Consider the following 17,035-nt stretch of genomic DNA (forward strand, 5'->3'; position numbering starts at 1 on the left):
ATTCCCCGCAATGGTAATGACTTGCAAGACTATACTAAAGCATCACTACCAAAAGACTGACATTGATATCATCAAGATGTACAATATTTCCATCCCCACAAGAATCCCTTCAGTTACCCTTGTAGAGCCACACTCACTTCCCCTACCATCCACCAGTCAGTTTAGTCCTAGCAACTACTAGCCTATTCTCCATTCCTATGATTTTTTTCATTTCAAGAATGTTTTGAAAATATCACACATGGTGTATAACTATTGGGGACCGTATAACCCAGCATGATCCCCTTGGAGGCTCATCTTCATTGTTATATCAATCATTTGTTCCTTGTTATTGACAACTAGTAATTCCTGCTGTGAATGGACCACAATTTATTCAACATATCATCCATAGAAAGGTAAGTACATTCCAAACTTTTCACTAAAATTGGGGAACTCTATATGAAAGACTCTATGTATTCATTTGTCTTCACAATTTTCTCTTATAATTTTTAATTAATATAGTTCCTATTAAACTAACAATGACTAGCAAGCAACTAAGCCAAAAGTAAAAATAATTAAATGAGGAAAAAGGTCTTTTCTCTGAGTAGAATGTAGAATGCTGCTAATTTTTCAAGCATACATTTTTTAACTTGAGCAGCTTCTAAAATCATGTCATGTCCCTTCGTTCTCAGTCATTCTGTTTACATTTCTATAAAACATTTTTCCCCACAAGGTTTGGGCTTAACATTAATAGGACAATTTCATTTTTATTTTAATGAAAAAAAAATGTATTCTGCATTGTTCCTAACACTCAACAAATAATCCAGTCTGATCTTGTCATTTCCATACACACAAATATTTTAATGGTACCCCCTAACTTTCAAGTTAAATTTAACTTGAGTGCCTAACACTTTAACTGGCCTGGCCTCTCTGGCTCAGAAAACAGGAAAGAGTTACTGTCTTTGCTTTGTTTTCCTGTTAACAAGCAACAAAATGAAACAACTGATGTGGGCTTCACTTTCCCTTCTTTTTACTGTTCCTCTTCAAGCAGATCCAGTAGAGGTTAATTTAACACCACACCTTTCTGCTAAGGAAGCTGAATGTCTGAGGGGCAAACTGAGGCCAGATAAGTGAAGGGACCTGTTTGTTCTCTTATTAAGAAAATCAAACAACTTCATATCTGGTGTGTACTTCATTAGTCTTTATATTTTGAGTGCCTAACATCTTCACAAACTGGCTTCTACTTTTTTTTGTCAAATAATTTCCCACAGCTTGATTCTCATATTTTGCCCCTGACTAATAAACATTCTCGCTAACCTCAGGGCCTTTGCACTTATGCATATCCCTGGAAGGCTTTCTACAGCTCTCCGTACATACTCTGTATGGTGCTTGTATTATTATCTAACCCCTACCAGGGAGGACAGTAAATTCTCTAAAAACAAAAAGTACTCATCTCTGAATCATCCAGCAAAAGTACAAGTATAGTCAGTATTGGTAAAGGGATCACTAAATGAAATAGAAACATGTAATTCAAGCCCAAAGCAGTTGCCACAGTAAGAGAGTCATCTCAACATCGTGTTTCCTAAAATGGTAAAAAAATCATTTGCAAACTCAATGACCAATTATGGGGAATAATTATATACAGCAAATCAAACAAATGGATTATCATTTTGGTGTTACAATTCAACGTTATAAAGAGTTTACATGAATACAACTGTTCCTATTAATTTATTTAAAGAAACTAGGACATGAAATGACATGACATATTATTGAATCCAAATAATGCAGAGAAGAGCAAACATATATTTTGGTGCATTTTCTTTGGCTAATAACATTTACATTGGTACAAGCAAAGTGCCTGTGAAAGGGAAAAGCAGAAAAAATCCAGCACCCTTAATAAGATACAGGCATTTGTATACTGAGAGATTTCCTCAGTTTGGACCCAAAGGCTTGGGTGCATCCAGGGACTGACCATGGCCAAGGAGAGCCGTGTCTAGAGGATATCACAATGCAAGGCTAAGAGCATAAAAGTCCTAAGTTAGCAGGATTTGGATTAATGTGAAGAATGTGGAATGTTGACTTGTTTTTTCCCCTTCAAAGTGTTCAGATTTTCTAAAAGCATATTTAACTCTTCATTTATTTCAAAACAGGTTATTAAATTTGAGGGCCTTCATTCTAGGTTTTATGTCATTAATTCACCTACTAGATTAAAAATGAGACTTAGAGTAATGCAGTTACTGTATGTAGTATGCAGAATGTGGATTTCACAAAAAAACCTTCAGCTATTATGGAATTATAGATCGCTACTGCCTCTGAAGATCAAGGTCATTTCAAACAACCTTTTATTAAAAAAAAAAAATCCTTTATCCACTGACCTGTACTTCTGAGATGCCAAAATAAATTTAAAATATTCCTTCAAAGATTTTTTAGATATTTTAGAACACCAACGCAAAGTAAATATTTACTTCACAAATACGTTTTAAGATGTTTGAAAATAAAAGGACCAATATCAATGATCAGGGCTGAAGTACAAAGTGATACATCTATTTGAAGTTTTCTAGGAGTATGATTTCTAAGATTGTGATGAAAAGTGTACATGTTAAAAACTTCTGGAAAAATTTACTTAAGATCACCAGCATTACTGGATATTCTAAAGTAATATTTCTTCTAAAAGAAGAAAATTTTTTATCTCAGACTTTTCTTATAATAACTTGTATCAATAAATTAATAGACACACATAATAAAGGAACTCTAACGGGTTATTTTAAAACTTAGAGATATTGATATAAAAGATCATGATAATAAAAATTTAGCTACTGGAAACTAGGCATTTTAAAAAAACATTTCTTGTTCCCACTTATTGCTGGAGTGTAGTTCCTTAAAATTGTGTTTAAAAAAAAAAAACACCTATGTCAAACACTGAAATTGTATACTGCCCTGTGATAATTTATTTGCTTGTTTTTGCTTAATATTCCTATGAAGTAGAATAGTCTTATTATTCTTCTTTGCTGCTGAAGATAAATTTTGCCTGAATCTGTTTCCAATGTTCTGTGCTTTGAACTTACTCTCATTTAATTCATGAATATGCTGAAAGGTTACAAAGCTCTTTCTGGCTATAAAATCGACAAAACAGAGTCAGAAATGATGCGATTCTTGAAACCCTGTCCATCCACTTTATTTATGAACTGCAAAGGAAAATAATATCCAAATGCCCAGAAACATTTTGGCACTGAAATGAATATACATTCTATTAACATAGTCAGAGATAATTGAAAACTGTTGACTAAACACAATGGAACAGATCTGAGAGAGAAGGTCTGTTCAAGTGCAAGTCATATAGAAGTTGCTTATAATTAGGACTTTTATAAAATAAGCCGTTTGAAATAAAAGTAAGGACATAGCTAAATTTTTATTTAACAGATTAAATAAAACGTCTCTTTGAATCCAAAGAAAACCTATGTAATCTTTTTAAGGGACATGCTATGTTTTGTGGGATGAAATCACTAAATCCCTGAGCTGCTCCTGAAGGAAGTGGATGACAAAGAGGAAAGAAGATCTGAACTCAGGAGTCCTGGACTCTAATCTTGGCTCCACTCCCACTGGACATGTGACCTTGCAAAGGCACTTAATCTCTATGCACTTCGATTTTCTCACATTAATAATTATACAGTCATGCTTAAGAATATCTAAAAGTCCTTCTGACTTTGAACCTAAAGTAACTTATACTGAACTTCTATTTCTTAAGGCCTAGCAAGTGACAAAACATATTCTAGGCTGTATGATTTTGGAAAAAAAAATTTAACCCCCAAATTTTCTTGTTTAAACTGAAGACTGACAAGTTCTATATGTTTACTTCTGAAGCTTTTACTAGACCACAATTACAGCTGAATGAAAAAAAAAATGAGGATAATAAAATTCACTGGGCAAACATTTTCCTGTCTAGAGTCTCAAATGTAAACAGATTTTAACAACTGCCTTTCGGTGCAGTAATAGGAACCAGCAACATTTTCATTGCTCAGTTTCCTCATGACTCACCATGGGATGGTGGCTGGTCATTCTTGTCTGAGTTATACTAAGGAAGAAAGAACTCTGTGGATTTTCACTTTAAATGTTTGTTTCTATCTGTGTTTTGCTTTTTTATGGAGAGGGGATGTGAAGCAGAGCCCCTTAAGTGCTATGGGCCCTGGCATCAGTAAGAAATGGGTGAAGTGGAGGCACAGGAATTTGGGTGTACATGGGAACATCCGCAGGAGAGGACCAGAGGAGACAGGATCGAAGTTACATGGTGATAATGGGGCCCTGAAGAACTACGGCCAATGGAAATTTCATTGTGCCAGGGATGACTGCTGCTGCTGCTGCTGCTAAGTCCCTTCAGTTGTGTCCGACTCTGTACGACCCCACAGACGGCAGCCCACCAGGCCCCCCCTGTCCCTGGGATTCTCCAGGCAAGAGTACTGGAGTGGGTTCCCACTTCCTTCTCCAATGCATGAAAGTGAAAAGTGAAAAGTGAAAGTGAAGTCGCTCAGTCGTGTCCGACTCTTCGCGACCCCGTGGACTGCAGCCCACCAGGCTCCTCCATCCATGGGATTTTCCAGGCAAGAGTACTGGAGTGGGGTGCCATCGTCTTCTCCGAGGATGACTGCTACAAGCTTTTAAATTGTGACTAGAAATTCTTTTGTTATAATTACTCTATAACCCCCAGGAGCAAAGCCTGCTCTGTATAATCTTCCCTTTCCTGGCCTACCACATTGCCTTTACTCTGGGGCCGTGTGTTCCTGGAGTTGCAGAGTTCCAGGGGAGAGTTCCAGAGCTCCAAGTGCTCTAGCAAAAGCAGCTACTCCCCTGTCTCTGAAACTCTGGATGTTCCCGGCACCTTTTTCTCCTGTCTCCTGAAGAAACCACTTCTTGCTTTCTCCATGGTCACCAGTGGGGTGGCCATTTTCTTGCTTACACTCCATACTTTTGCATCTAGAGGCAGACCATTCCCCTTTCTTCCTAAACCTACAGCTTTGGGGCAGACCATGCAGTGCCGTCCCCTTCTTGATGCAGCCAAACACCAACCCCTGGATCAATCTCTCTTTTCTCTCTAAGAGTTTACACTCCTGGATTATTGTTCTATTTTCCAATACTGCTCCCTATACATTTTTGTTTGGTTTGTTTTTTTAATTTTTTGAACTTTTACTTTTGTACTGGGGGATAGCCAATTAACAATGTTGTCATAGTCTCAGGTGAACTGCGAAGAGACTCAGCCATACATATTCATGTATCCATTCTCCCCAGCACCGCTCTCATCCACTCCTCCCACTAATGTTGAGCAGAGCTCCATGTACTATACAATAGGCCCTTGTTGGCTATCTAATAACACAATTCTTTTTGTAATTACTATAGCCATTTGAATGATTCTTCAACACCGAGGATTCAGTTCCAGGCTCTCTTCTCATCCCAAAGATGTGTCCTTTCACTTCACTGAAGCCACTAACTCTCCTGGTCTTGTTATTACTAATAACTATATCCCCTCTATACTCTCAGCTCTATTTTCTGTCACCATCTCCTGTATTTCCAGCCCTCTTCTTAAGTCTAAAAATCTTCTGAGTCTAAAAGTTCTTTAACCCCACCAGGCCCTAAAATTCATTAGTTCTACCACCATTTGACTGTCCTCCAAGTCCTTCATCATATCTTTGCTTTTCTCCATATACAACTAAATTCCATGGTCAATCATTTTCAGCTCCTTACATACAACCTCAGGTCAAACGAATTCTCCTTTTATTATACTCACATGGCAATTCCGAAACTTACACCACAAGTACATCTCCATGCTATACATACCTGGAGGGTAATGTACCACTCCGACATAAGTGTCCAGCTGGATTCATGAACATCAACTTCAGATGGACCATCAGTGCTACCATATGGTCAAAACAAGTACCATTTCATTCATTTTCTTTTTCTCTTAAGTGGCCACTTCACATTTCCTCTCTTTTCAAAATTCCAACATCTCCTTTTCCACCTTTAGTCCCAGAAAAATGGACTATATTGATAAAAATAGATGCAACCAAAAGGAGTACCACTGTAAGTTTCCAACAACTGATTTTGTTCAAAATACTGTCTTTTCTCCTATTACTAGGCTATCTATACTTCTTTCTGAAGCCCTATTCTATTCCATCCACCTTGCCAACTTAAGACATCACTCCAGAAATGTTTTGCTCTCTCCTTTGCATCACTAGTTTTCTGTTCTGTTCTGTTCTAGAAAACATACACTGGCAAGCAATCATGTATAATTCTCCTCATTAAAAAAACAATAAACTCTTTGACGCATATTCCTCTCCAGCTAATGCCACATTTCTCTGCTTTATTCTTTCAACAACATTTCCTGTTACCATGAATCCTTTCTTCAATTCATCACATGCTATTTTCTCTTGAATCCACTCCACTTAGTCTTTTGGATACTTATTTTAATGTTTTGTTGGTTTCTTCTCATCTGTCTGAACTCTTAAGGACATAGTGTCCCAAGTACAAATAAAAGTGTATGAATATCATATAACAACCTGCATGATGTACAGGGCACCCCCCATAAGTGTTAGTACTGATGAAAAGCAATGCAGTGAGTAATCATATTGAGTGAGATATGCAACAACTGTAAACAGCCTTTCTTTAATTCATGCCAGATTTTGTTGCAAAATAGTTCAGGCATTTAGACATGAAACATGTTTCAAAAGACTTTCAATTTCCAATCCTTCATGGAGTTTGAAATTTTAGATAAGGGGTTATGGATCTGTCTTAACTGTCAACAGTTAAATTGGAAAACAGCTATTTTGGAAAGATAAATAATGAAAAGTCCTTCACCTCCTCCACATGTGGCATCGCAGTCTTCCCAGCCTGTGTGTGTCCACATGAAAAGGGGTTCAGGTGCTTTGGAGCTCTGATTCTCTGGAGGAGGGTCTGATGGGATGGTGTATTCATAGTGAAGACCATAATTCTGGTCTTGAAACAGCAGCACCTATAATATATATAGAAGGGTTCAAAGCAGACGGGTCAAATCAGAGCATATTCAATGTGAAACATAAAATTACGGATATGGACACCTTAAAATGCTTTTGGTATGGTGTGCATGTTCCTTTCATGCATAGTAGATCTGTGACCTTATCACTTAAATGTGGAAACCGTCCTACTTCTGTAAACACTGGAATTATACACTTACCTCTGAGCTAACGGTGGTATGAAAAAATAGCCCATTTGAATGAGGTCAGAGATACCATATTATTTTCTCCCAAGTTAATAGGCTACACAGTCTTCCAAAGCATGGTACATGTATGAGATGACTTTAGCAGGGGGGACAGGGACATGTGTCCTATATAACATCAAGATATAACCCACGATCTAGTATCAAATGAAGCCTTTTCACTCATATTAGAAAAATATGAATGATAAGTCCCTGTGTCAACAGAGGAAGAGGACCAGAAGACTTTGGGAGTCATTTCACTCCATAAGGGGAAGAGAAGTTCTAAGCCAGTTGGAGAACAAGAATATTATTCCATGTATGCTTATAGTTAAGCTTTAATTTTGGCAAGGTTACTAACTTTTCATTTACAGTAAAGATCATTTCCTTTGAAAAGAAATTTATGTTAAAAAAACTTTTAAATGCCAAGTAATAATGGTACAGTTATGTACATGTATGTAAACAGCACACGTATGTAAACAGTATAAATCATAAAGGACATATGAGAATGGTTGAACTGCGGGTTACACTGGACTAAATCATAAGCAGTAACCATGTCTGTGATGTTATCCCATAGTACACAATTTCAAGCTTAGAAGTGTATCATCATGTATGGTGCAACCATACATATTTTAAATTAAAAAAAAAATACATGAAATATACTCATTTAAAATAAAAGAATGAATGAGAATATATGTTTCTTTATAAATTCATTTCCATCAAATATGTCAAACAAGCCCATGGGATATATGACATCTATGGATCTGAGGATTTATGGAAAAGTGAAAGTGGCTCAGTTGTGTCTGCCTCTTGAGACCCCATGGACTATACAGTCCATGGAATTCTCCAGCCCAGAATACTGGATTGGATAACCTTTCCCTTCTCCAGGGGGATCTTTCCAACCCAGGGATCAAACCCAGGGCTCCCGCATTGCAGGTGGATTCTTTATCAGCTGAGCCCCAAGGGAAGCAATCTATATAACATGATGTGATATATAAAAATATATATATTTAAATTTTAAATTTTATTCAAATATTAGAGAATTTTGATATTTAATCTATATCAAGGTAGTTGCAATGATAGGTTATAGAGCTAACATTTAATGGGGAAAAAAAGGAGTCCAAGGCTAATTTTTTTTACTTTTTTTCCTTAAGATTTTGCCTCAATATATTAACAGAAATACTATGACACATTTTAATATGTGGATTGAGGAATTAGTTTGATGGCATTATGAATCAACTATCAACAATAAAAATAATACTTTTAAAAGTCACATATACGTAACATGCTGGATACTGATTGTAAGCACATGACAGTGTTTGACTTTAAATATCTCATTTCATGTTGCTGGTGACTTTTCAGCTCAATAAGCTAAAAAAAAAGGGGAGAGAGATGAAGTCACCTTGTTTATCAACCAGACCAGACAATTACATGATTTTTAAATTGATGAAATGAACATATAAATAAGTTATCTGTCAACTTATTTAATTACATGAAAACATGTCTGTTTTTCTTAAAAAACTACCTTTTCATTAATAGGACATTTGATTGTCCTTGAACATCTAATTCCATTAACATAAAGACATTAGTTACAAAATCATTAGCTCTTTCTTAAACCATCTGAATTTGGCAGCATTCTTTGCAAGAAGGAAAGTTACAGCTGAGGGGCTCATACTGAAGCATGGCACAGAAGGTATTGCCTTTCAAAGTTCAGTACCGGCTTTCAATCTGTAATAGTCATTAAAGAAAAATATCTTTAGAAGTGCAGTTTCCTTTGGATTACTGAATAAATCCAGGTCACATAGATGCCTTCTTTTAGACATAGTTCACTGACTTTAATTATGTTTCATGCTTCCAGGAAAAACCTTGGTAATTACCAGTCAGATTAAGGATTCTGCAGCAAGGAAACTCCCTCTGCCCAACAGTAAGGTCTCACATACACTGTTTTAAATTTTGAATTAGAGGCTCACTAAAAGAGCCTCAGTCTTGTTCCATAAAAATATGTAGGTGACACTTATGTAAGGGAGGCAACATGATGGCATTTTCAGCAACCAAATCATTAAACATATGTTTGTTGTTGATAATATTGTTATTCTAAGTGACCCAATCATGGAAAGAGCCAGATATTGGTCACATGATGTTTGTTTAGTCATTTTTCCCCCTCTCTCCAGATGGCAGAGGGCACAGAGTGGAGTTTCCAATTCAAATTACAGGATCCAAAGTAACTGTGGGGAGATGAACAAAACATTATTTGAAGTGTATGCGTAATTACGATCCAAAGCTCTCGGGTATAAAGAACTTAGGTTTGATCTTTGTATCAGGAAAGGCAGCACAGAAGATGGATTAACATCTAGTTTATTCAAAGCAGGGAAGCCTGGAGTGCTGCAATCCATGGGGTCACAGAGCTGGACGTGACTGAATCACAACAACAAAGTCACTTATTAGGAGATACTGAGCACAGTACTTAATCCTTTAAATATTTAGTGTTTTCTAAATCTGTAAAATGGAATAATAATAATACATATCACACGGTGTTATTTTGAAGATTAAATGCCATAATGAATGTAAAGCACTTCTGGACAGGGTCTGCTCTCAGTGCTTGATGAATGGTGTATATTATTACTATTATTAAGATTTTGAACAGAAGGCCTCATGGAACTCACCTCACTCCCTTTATGCATCCCTCCCTTCATGCATTCTTGGTAAAGCCTATTGACTGCAGTTCTACAAAACAGTCTTACTTGAAATGTGGTCAGTGAACCAGTAGTAGTGGCAGACCAATGACATTAACAAGAACAAGACCAAGAACCTCAGGTGATCTGCAGGCACATTCAACTCGGGAAAAGCAAATGGGCCAATGAGATTTGAACCTCTGGCACCTAGACTGGCAACACAGATGTCTCCAGTTGAGGACAAATTCCACTTAAACTGTTTGGAGATATTAAACAGTGTGGCACATCACACTCCAAATAAACAGTCAGTTGACTGTGTTTTACAGTCGTTTTTATGTGTGGACTCAGATGTTGAAGTGTGTGAATCTCAGACTTTGCCACCAGCATGAAAAGCACACTAGCTGTGTAGTCAGTCCTCTGGCTCCTGAGTCATCAGCACTGAATGCCATGATCAAGGACAAAAAGGGCAAGTGAACCTGCCAGCCCATGGGTGCAGAGCCCCAGTGTCCTGATTGGTTTGCTCCAAACTCAGACCTAGTCTTCTGCTACGTGGTAAAGAAACTTATTATCCCAAACATTCAAGTTATCATAATTTTTTACAGGAATCACTTAACCTAGTAAGAACACAACAGGTAATTGGAAGCCTTGTTAAATATTTATCAAGTGTTTTCCCCAGGGACCAATATCATTTTTCTCAAGGGCATTTTATATAGATTCAGGTGGTACCCATTTCACAGATGTATGAAATGCGACAGCTTGCCATGCAAGCATGGATGCTAAGTTGCGTCAGTCGTGTCCGACTCTTTGCGACCCTATGGACTGTAGCTGGCCAGGCGCCTCTGTCCGTGGAATTCTCCAGGCCAGAAAACTGGAGTGGATTGCCATGTTCTCCTTCAGGGGATCTTCCTGACCCAGGGATTGAACCTGTCTCTTATATCTCCCGCATGCGCAGGCGGGTTCTTTACCACTAACAGCACCTGGGAAGCACTCTGATCTTTACAGGCATCTACTCTGATCAGTAAACATATGCTTTTAGGGAAGGAGGAACCTTATTGCCTGCTAGTTTACCTCTACTGTGGGCTGAGAATTCTCTAAAACATCATGTCCCTTTTTAAAATGTAAAATTTTCTTTTAAATTAAAACATTTCCACTTTTAGCCATCTTGATTTCAAACACACATAAAAATCCCCCTAAAATCCCACCTCTTAAGTAACTTTAAATATCTACTTGACAATCCAAATTTGGAAGAAAGAGAAAGCATAGTGGGAATGTCCTTTGTCATAGGAAGCTGATTATGCAGTGTTATGGATTCATCCCTCATACCAGGAGGTGTAAAGGCGTTGTAGTAGGACCTTTGGCGGAGATCTTCTCCCAGAGGCCTCGTCTTACATAATGGACAGTAGTTCCTGCTATGTTGAATGCTCCAGAGTGTTCAATCTTCCAGTCACTGTTAATAGACTGTTTTCCAGTGTCTCGGAGAGCTATAAAGAGGTTATAAAATATTATGAGATTAGCAAGTCAGCATGATCAATCACTGTCCCTTTTGCATGATTTTGTTAAAAGCATTTTGTGCATTTCTAAACTAAATGGTCAATACTCCCTGATGTAAAATATGAGGCATCTCCACTTTGGGAAAATCTATAATCACAGCAAATGCCACAGGAAATTCTCCTTCTCTCCTAAAGCTGCCCACTACCATGCAGTCACATTCATCTTTGTCTCCTCAAAACTTCCATTGAACACTTGATGTCTATAACCTTATTTTGTCCCGTAGTCATTTATTCTTTAACATATTAAGGTTAGAGGTGTCTGTGTTGTCTATGCAATGATTCTATGAACAACGTGAGGGCTAGTACTACATCTTATACATGCTCTGTAACTCCCATGCTACCCAAGAAAAGGGTGTGATGACAGAAAGATCATTAAATAGCACGTTAACTAACAGCTCAAAATGAGAGTTATGTTCAACACAAAACAATTCAAATATAATGTGTTGGTTTTAAAAACAGAACTCAGGACCTTTTAACATTCCTAGTTTGTGATTTACTGTGTACAAGAATAGATATAAATGCTAGTTCTGACCCATAAACAGCCATCATTTATGCGAATTGTACAGAATAATTTTGTTTACCTATAATTTTTCTCTTTCTCTGTTTTGACTTGATTTGTGCTGCAACTTAAATAAGATCCATAACATGGAAATGAGATGCTATGATAACCATTTAAAATTAAGGATTCCTTCTATTTTTTTTACAAATGATTTTATGTTTTATTTAAGCTTTCAGGCACTCTCATATAATTGAATATCTTTCAAAAACATTTACATGAAGATTCACTGAAAGCTTTTATGTCATAATTCTATGACAATGTTCTGACAAATTAAGCTGGTAAATCTTTTCAAATATTATTTGCACTAATCTCTATTTATTGAACACTTGAGGATTTTTCAACTTTTTTAATATTGTGAATAACACTCAGATAAATACACTATACACTAATTATTTGTATATCTGAATATTTCCCTTGGATAGATTCCCAGCTTTGGAATTTCAGAGTAAAAAAACTGAACATTTAGAGATCTGAAAAAACAATTTCAAATTGATTTTCATAAAATTTGCATAAGTTATGAAAGTGTCCATTTCTGAACACCTCCTTGAAAGCACCTTTATATAATGTTTAATAATGACTAAATAATTGCTTATAAAGTATCAGCTATACAGCAGGGAATATTCAAAATTCTGGGAATCCCCATATGAACAATAGAAATGTGTTCTCTGGCTTCATAGAACTAATCAACTAACTGGCAAACCAGAGATTAATTAAGGCATGCTGCTGCTGCTGCTAAGTCGCTTCAGTCATGTCCGACTCTGTGCGACCCTATAGACAGCCTCCTACCAGGAGGTTCCTCTGTACCAGAATCCTCTGTTCCTGGGATTCTCCAGGCAAGAACACTGGAGTGGGTTGCCATTTCCTTCTCCAATGCATGAAAGTGAAAAGTGAAAGTGAAGTCGCTCAGTCGTGTCCGACTCTTAGCGATCTCATGGACTGCAGCCCACCAGGCTCCTCCATCCATGGGATTTTCCAGGCAAGAGTACTGGAGTGGGGTGCCATTGCCTTCTCCAAATCAAGGAATAAGTAACTATTAATAATTAATTATAATTACACTGAATCTTGTGAGGGAGGAGTCAGGAAAGGCTTGTCTGAAGGATGCCATTTATGGACGACACTAGCCAGGGGAAAAGAGAAGCACAGAAAGAGCGTTCAAAACTGAGGGAACTGCAGGTGCAAAGGTCACCAGCATAGTGTGGTGTGAAACAGGTGACAATGTGCAGATGCCACGTGTCCTAATGTGGATCATGAGCTGATGAGACTGGAGAGTTGGGGACAACCAGACTTTACAGACGTGTTAATTTTTAGAAGCTTTTTCCTAAGGAAAAAAATATAAAGCTATAAGGTTTTGAACAATATTGTGCAGAAAATGGACTTGCATAGGACACATTTGTATAGAGAAGACAGGATACCACACTAACATAGTATCCCATTGGAAAGTAATAGTGGCTTGACTTAAGACAGTAGAAGTATGAAGAGGAATTCAAGATGAAATGGATAAAATAGGCTGATGATTTGGTTGCCCTGGGTGAAAGGAAGTGTCAGGGCTGATGACAGATTTCTAGTATGAGAAACAGTGGTTATAATAGCACATAGATAGGAGAGACTAGAAAAATAAATGATTGAGGAGAAATATCAGGAGTTGAATTTTGAACAATCTAGATTTCTTTCTTAAAAAAAAATCTCTTTTTTGCTATTGAGGTTAAAGATGTTTCTCATTTGCTTATTATTTATCTGCCTTTCAAATTTAAAATAATTAAGTAAATCATACATTATCTGTTTTTTTCTGGTCAACTAAGAGATTTTCTGGTGTTTATATTTCCATTATTATGAACACTGTATTAATAAAAGTATTAAAATTTTACCTCAATTTCTACCAAATAATACTTTTCCTACATACTACATATAAGGGGTAATGTTTTTGATGAAATATTAAGCATACATACTGTTAGATGTATGAAAACTATTTAAGTATTAATTTTACCTTGAATTTTAAATGTGAAAAGGAAATATGCTGCCAGAAAACTCTCAACACCTTGCAAATAGCTTTTACCAGCTACAAATAGACATACTTCTGATAATGCTAGACTGATTAAAAATTAATGATTTTGCCTAAAAGTTAAACTATTTCCTTGTATTTCTCTAAGGCCTATTAAATATTCTGAGAGTCTTTTCAGCCCAAATTTGTACTAACGGCCAGTATAACTTCATTCTTTTTCCTGTCTTTCAATATACATTCAAGGCACTATTATAAAATATATCCTGAAAATCTCTAATAAAAATGCCTTAAAAACTTTTTGTGGTGACTAAAGCATCATATTGAGACTCAACTGGTCTTCTGGAATGCAGCATCCCCTCTTTCCCGAAATGCCACACGATGTACTTGAAAATCCACACAACTTATGACATTAAGAGCAACCCCATAGGCGGATTCAATATTCTGGGTGAGTAGTGTTTCTTGGCTTTTCAATTCATTAGCTTTAAAAATGTGTTTTTTAGAAAATCTATATCTGGCCAAATCTAAATAACTGGTGCTTCATTATCTCTCCCATTGTAAACAACCAGAAAAGCAGACAATATATGAAACGATTGTTTCAACGGACAACAGAAAACAGATTCCCTAAGAGGAGGAGACCAAAGGCAACCTCTAAAATTACTGGACTTCTGCCTGACGATATTTACCAGACCCTAAAGAAAATCAGTCCTGAATATTCACTGGAAGGACTGATGCTTAAGCTGAAGTTCCAATACTTTGGCCATCTGATGCGAAGAACTGACTCATTGGTAAAGATCCTGATGCTGAGAAAGATTGAAGGCAGGAGGAGAAGGGGATGACAGAGGATGAGATGGTTGGGTGGCATCACTGACTCGATGGACATGTGTTTGAGCAAGCTCCAGGAGTTGGTGATAGACAGGGAAGCCTGGCATGCTGCAGTCCGTGGGGTCGCAAAGAGTTGGACATAGAGAGGTAACTCCAGCAGAGCACAGATAACAAGGGCTTCAGCAAGATGAGGACACAAAGAAAGGAGTACAACTGACTAAGGAAGCTGGAATCTGTATTATGGAGTACTGGAGAAGAGGGAGTGGTACAAAGATGAGCTTCAAACTATTTCATACACTGACATGGTGTGAGGGAGGGACATAGCCTAGATCACCTCATTTATTTACGCTTGCTGTAGAGACCTTTATCCATATTTAACCTGTCACAGTCTTCTATACTCTTATTGGTTGCACTTAACCATCAGCCCTTTCATTTACCAGTTCATATTACTGTTTTAGAGCTCTTAAAAGTCTTTTCCACTTTTGTTTCCTTTGGAGCTTTTCTTAACCTCAAATGTTTACGTAATGGCACGATGGAAAGAAATGGGAGTAAATGGGTACCTGGTAGAGTTTTGAGAGAACATACGGAATATGGGAAGTGGGGGATCTTGTGGTTTGTGTCAAGTGTCTGCTATTTCAAAATTTTCTTTTTGTTTCCTATTACAGAATTTTGACTACCTTCTAACTCTTAAAACGCTATTAACATCAAGAAGCTTTGTATTATACCAAGTACTGGCAACTTAAAGTTCTACAACAGAACTTTTTAGAGCCACTCTAAAATAAGCCTTTCATTTGTTTCGTCCTTCATCTACCAAAAATCTTTGTGGCAGAAACTGTCATTGTAGTTTAAAGGAGAATGATCTCAATTTACTTGCACTATTCTTTCTAAATCTTGTGTTTCTATAAATCCTAAATGTTACATCCTTTAACTGCTGATTGGTGGTTTAGTCGCTAAGTCGTGTCTGACTCTTGCGACCCCAAGGAGTGTAGCCTGCCAGGCTCCTCTGTCCATGTTAACTGCTGATTATTACTGACTACACTCTTAAGTAAGAAGAAAATGCATTTTTTCTAAAAGTCCTAGTATTTTTCAAGAAAACAAATAGAGCCATTAACAAACAAAATGCATTTTCCCCCCTAGGATGCGGTAATTAGAAAAAACAACCAAAACATAAAATACCATTATTACAAAAGCAAAAAAAAAAAAAAAAATCTGCAAAGGTGTCCCTTTGAGCCTGAAACTAAATACTAAGCTGCAAATAAGTGGAGTGAGATTCCTCAAGGTTGAGAAAAGACTGACTACCTAGGACTTGTAAACTGCACACCTCCTGGAGCTTGTGTAGGGCTGGAAAATATGCATCTTTTGCTATCAGAGTGAAAGATCTTCCTGAACATATAAACTCTTCAGAGGAGAACCTAGGACGGCTGGCAAATTAGAAATGAAGTTGGATGAGTCCTAGAATTAAGGTTCCCTGAAAAGAGAGGATAGGCACAAAAATTTATTTGAAGACATAATGCTCAAAATTTTTCCAAATTTTATATAAACCATTGGCCTACAGATCTGAAAAGTACACTGGAACTGAAATAGGATAAGCATAAAGAAAGTCATACCAAGGCACAACGTATTCAAACTGCGGGAACCCAATGATAGGGAGAACAATCTTAACAGTGGCCAGAAAGGAAAGAGGAAAACAATATAGGAGGGGAAAGATGTAAGAATCCCTTGGATACACCGTTGGAACTAATGCAAGGAAACATAATCTTTAAAGTGGGGGAAAAAAAAAAAACAACAACACAAAATAGTGAACACAGTGAAAATGTATTTCAGATATGAAGGCAAAGTAAACTGTCAGAAAAACAAAACCTGAGAAATATTGCTGCCAGAAGACTTGCTTGACAATAAGTATTAAAGGATGTTCTTCAGGCTGAAAGAACATGGTTCAGATGGAAACGGGTTTCTAAGTGAAGGTATGAAGAATGTTGGTGTTGACACATGTACAAAAATATGAAAATAATTTTTTCACTAATTATTTTTCATATAATTGACTATTTGAAACATAAATGGTTAGATTGTATTTTGATGCTGAAAGCAAATATAGAAATAAATTGATTATATAAAATGTAGAAATAAAATGTATAATAGCACAAAGAAGGGGAAAGAAGCAAGTAAAGAGAAGTACAGTGTTTTAAGGAACTTGTATTATATGTAAAGTGACACAATATAATCTGAAGGGAGACAATAAGA

General features: G+C 36.8%; 1 protein-coding gene across 1 annotated transcript in view; it reads right to left on the reverse strand.

Moving 5' to 3' along the window:
* The window catches only part of ADAMTS19 (ADAM metallopeptidase with thrombospondin type 1 motif 19), a 270,234-nt gene that overhangs the window by 41,673 nt on the left and 211,526 nt on the right, over positions 1-17,035 (reverse strand). The window contains exons 17-18 of the mRNA XM_019964589.2: positions 11,188-11,345; positions 6,820-6,973 (exon numbers count right to left, since the gene is read on the reverse strand). Of these exons, the coding sequence (XP_019820148.2) occupies positions 6,820-6,973; positions 11,188-11,345 (312 nt within the window). The remainder of the gene's footprint in view (positions 1-6,819; positions 6,974-11,187; positions 11,346-17,035) is intronic.

This window comes from Bos indicus, chromosome 7 (assembly GCF_029378745.1).
Source record: "Bos indicus isolate NIAB-ARS_2022 breed Sahiwal x Tharparkar chromosome 7, NIAB-ARS_B.indTharparkar_mat_pri_1.0, whole genome shotgun sequence".
Lineage (NCBI taxonomy): Eukaryota > Metazoa > Chordata > Mammalia > Artiodactyla > Bovidae > Bos > Bos indicus.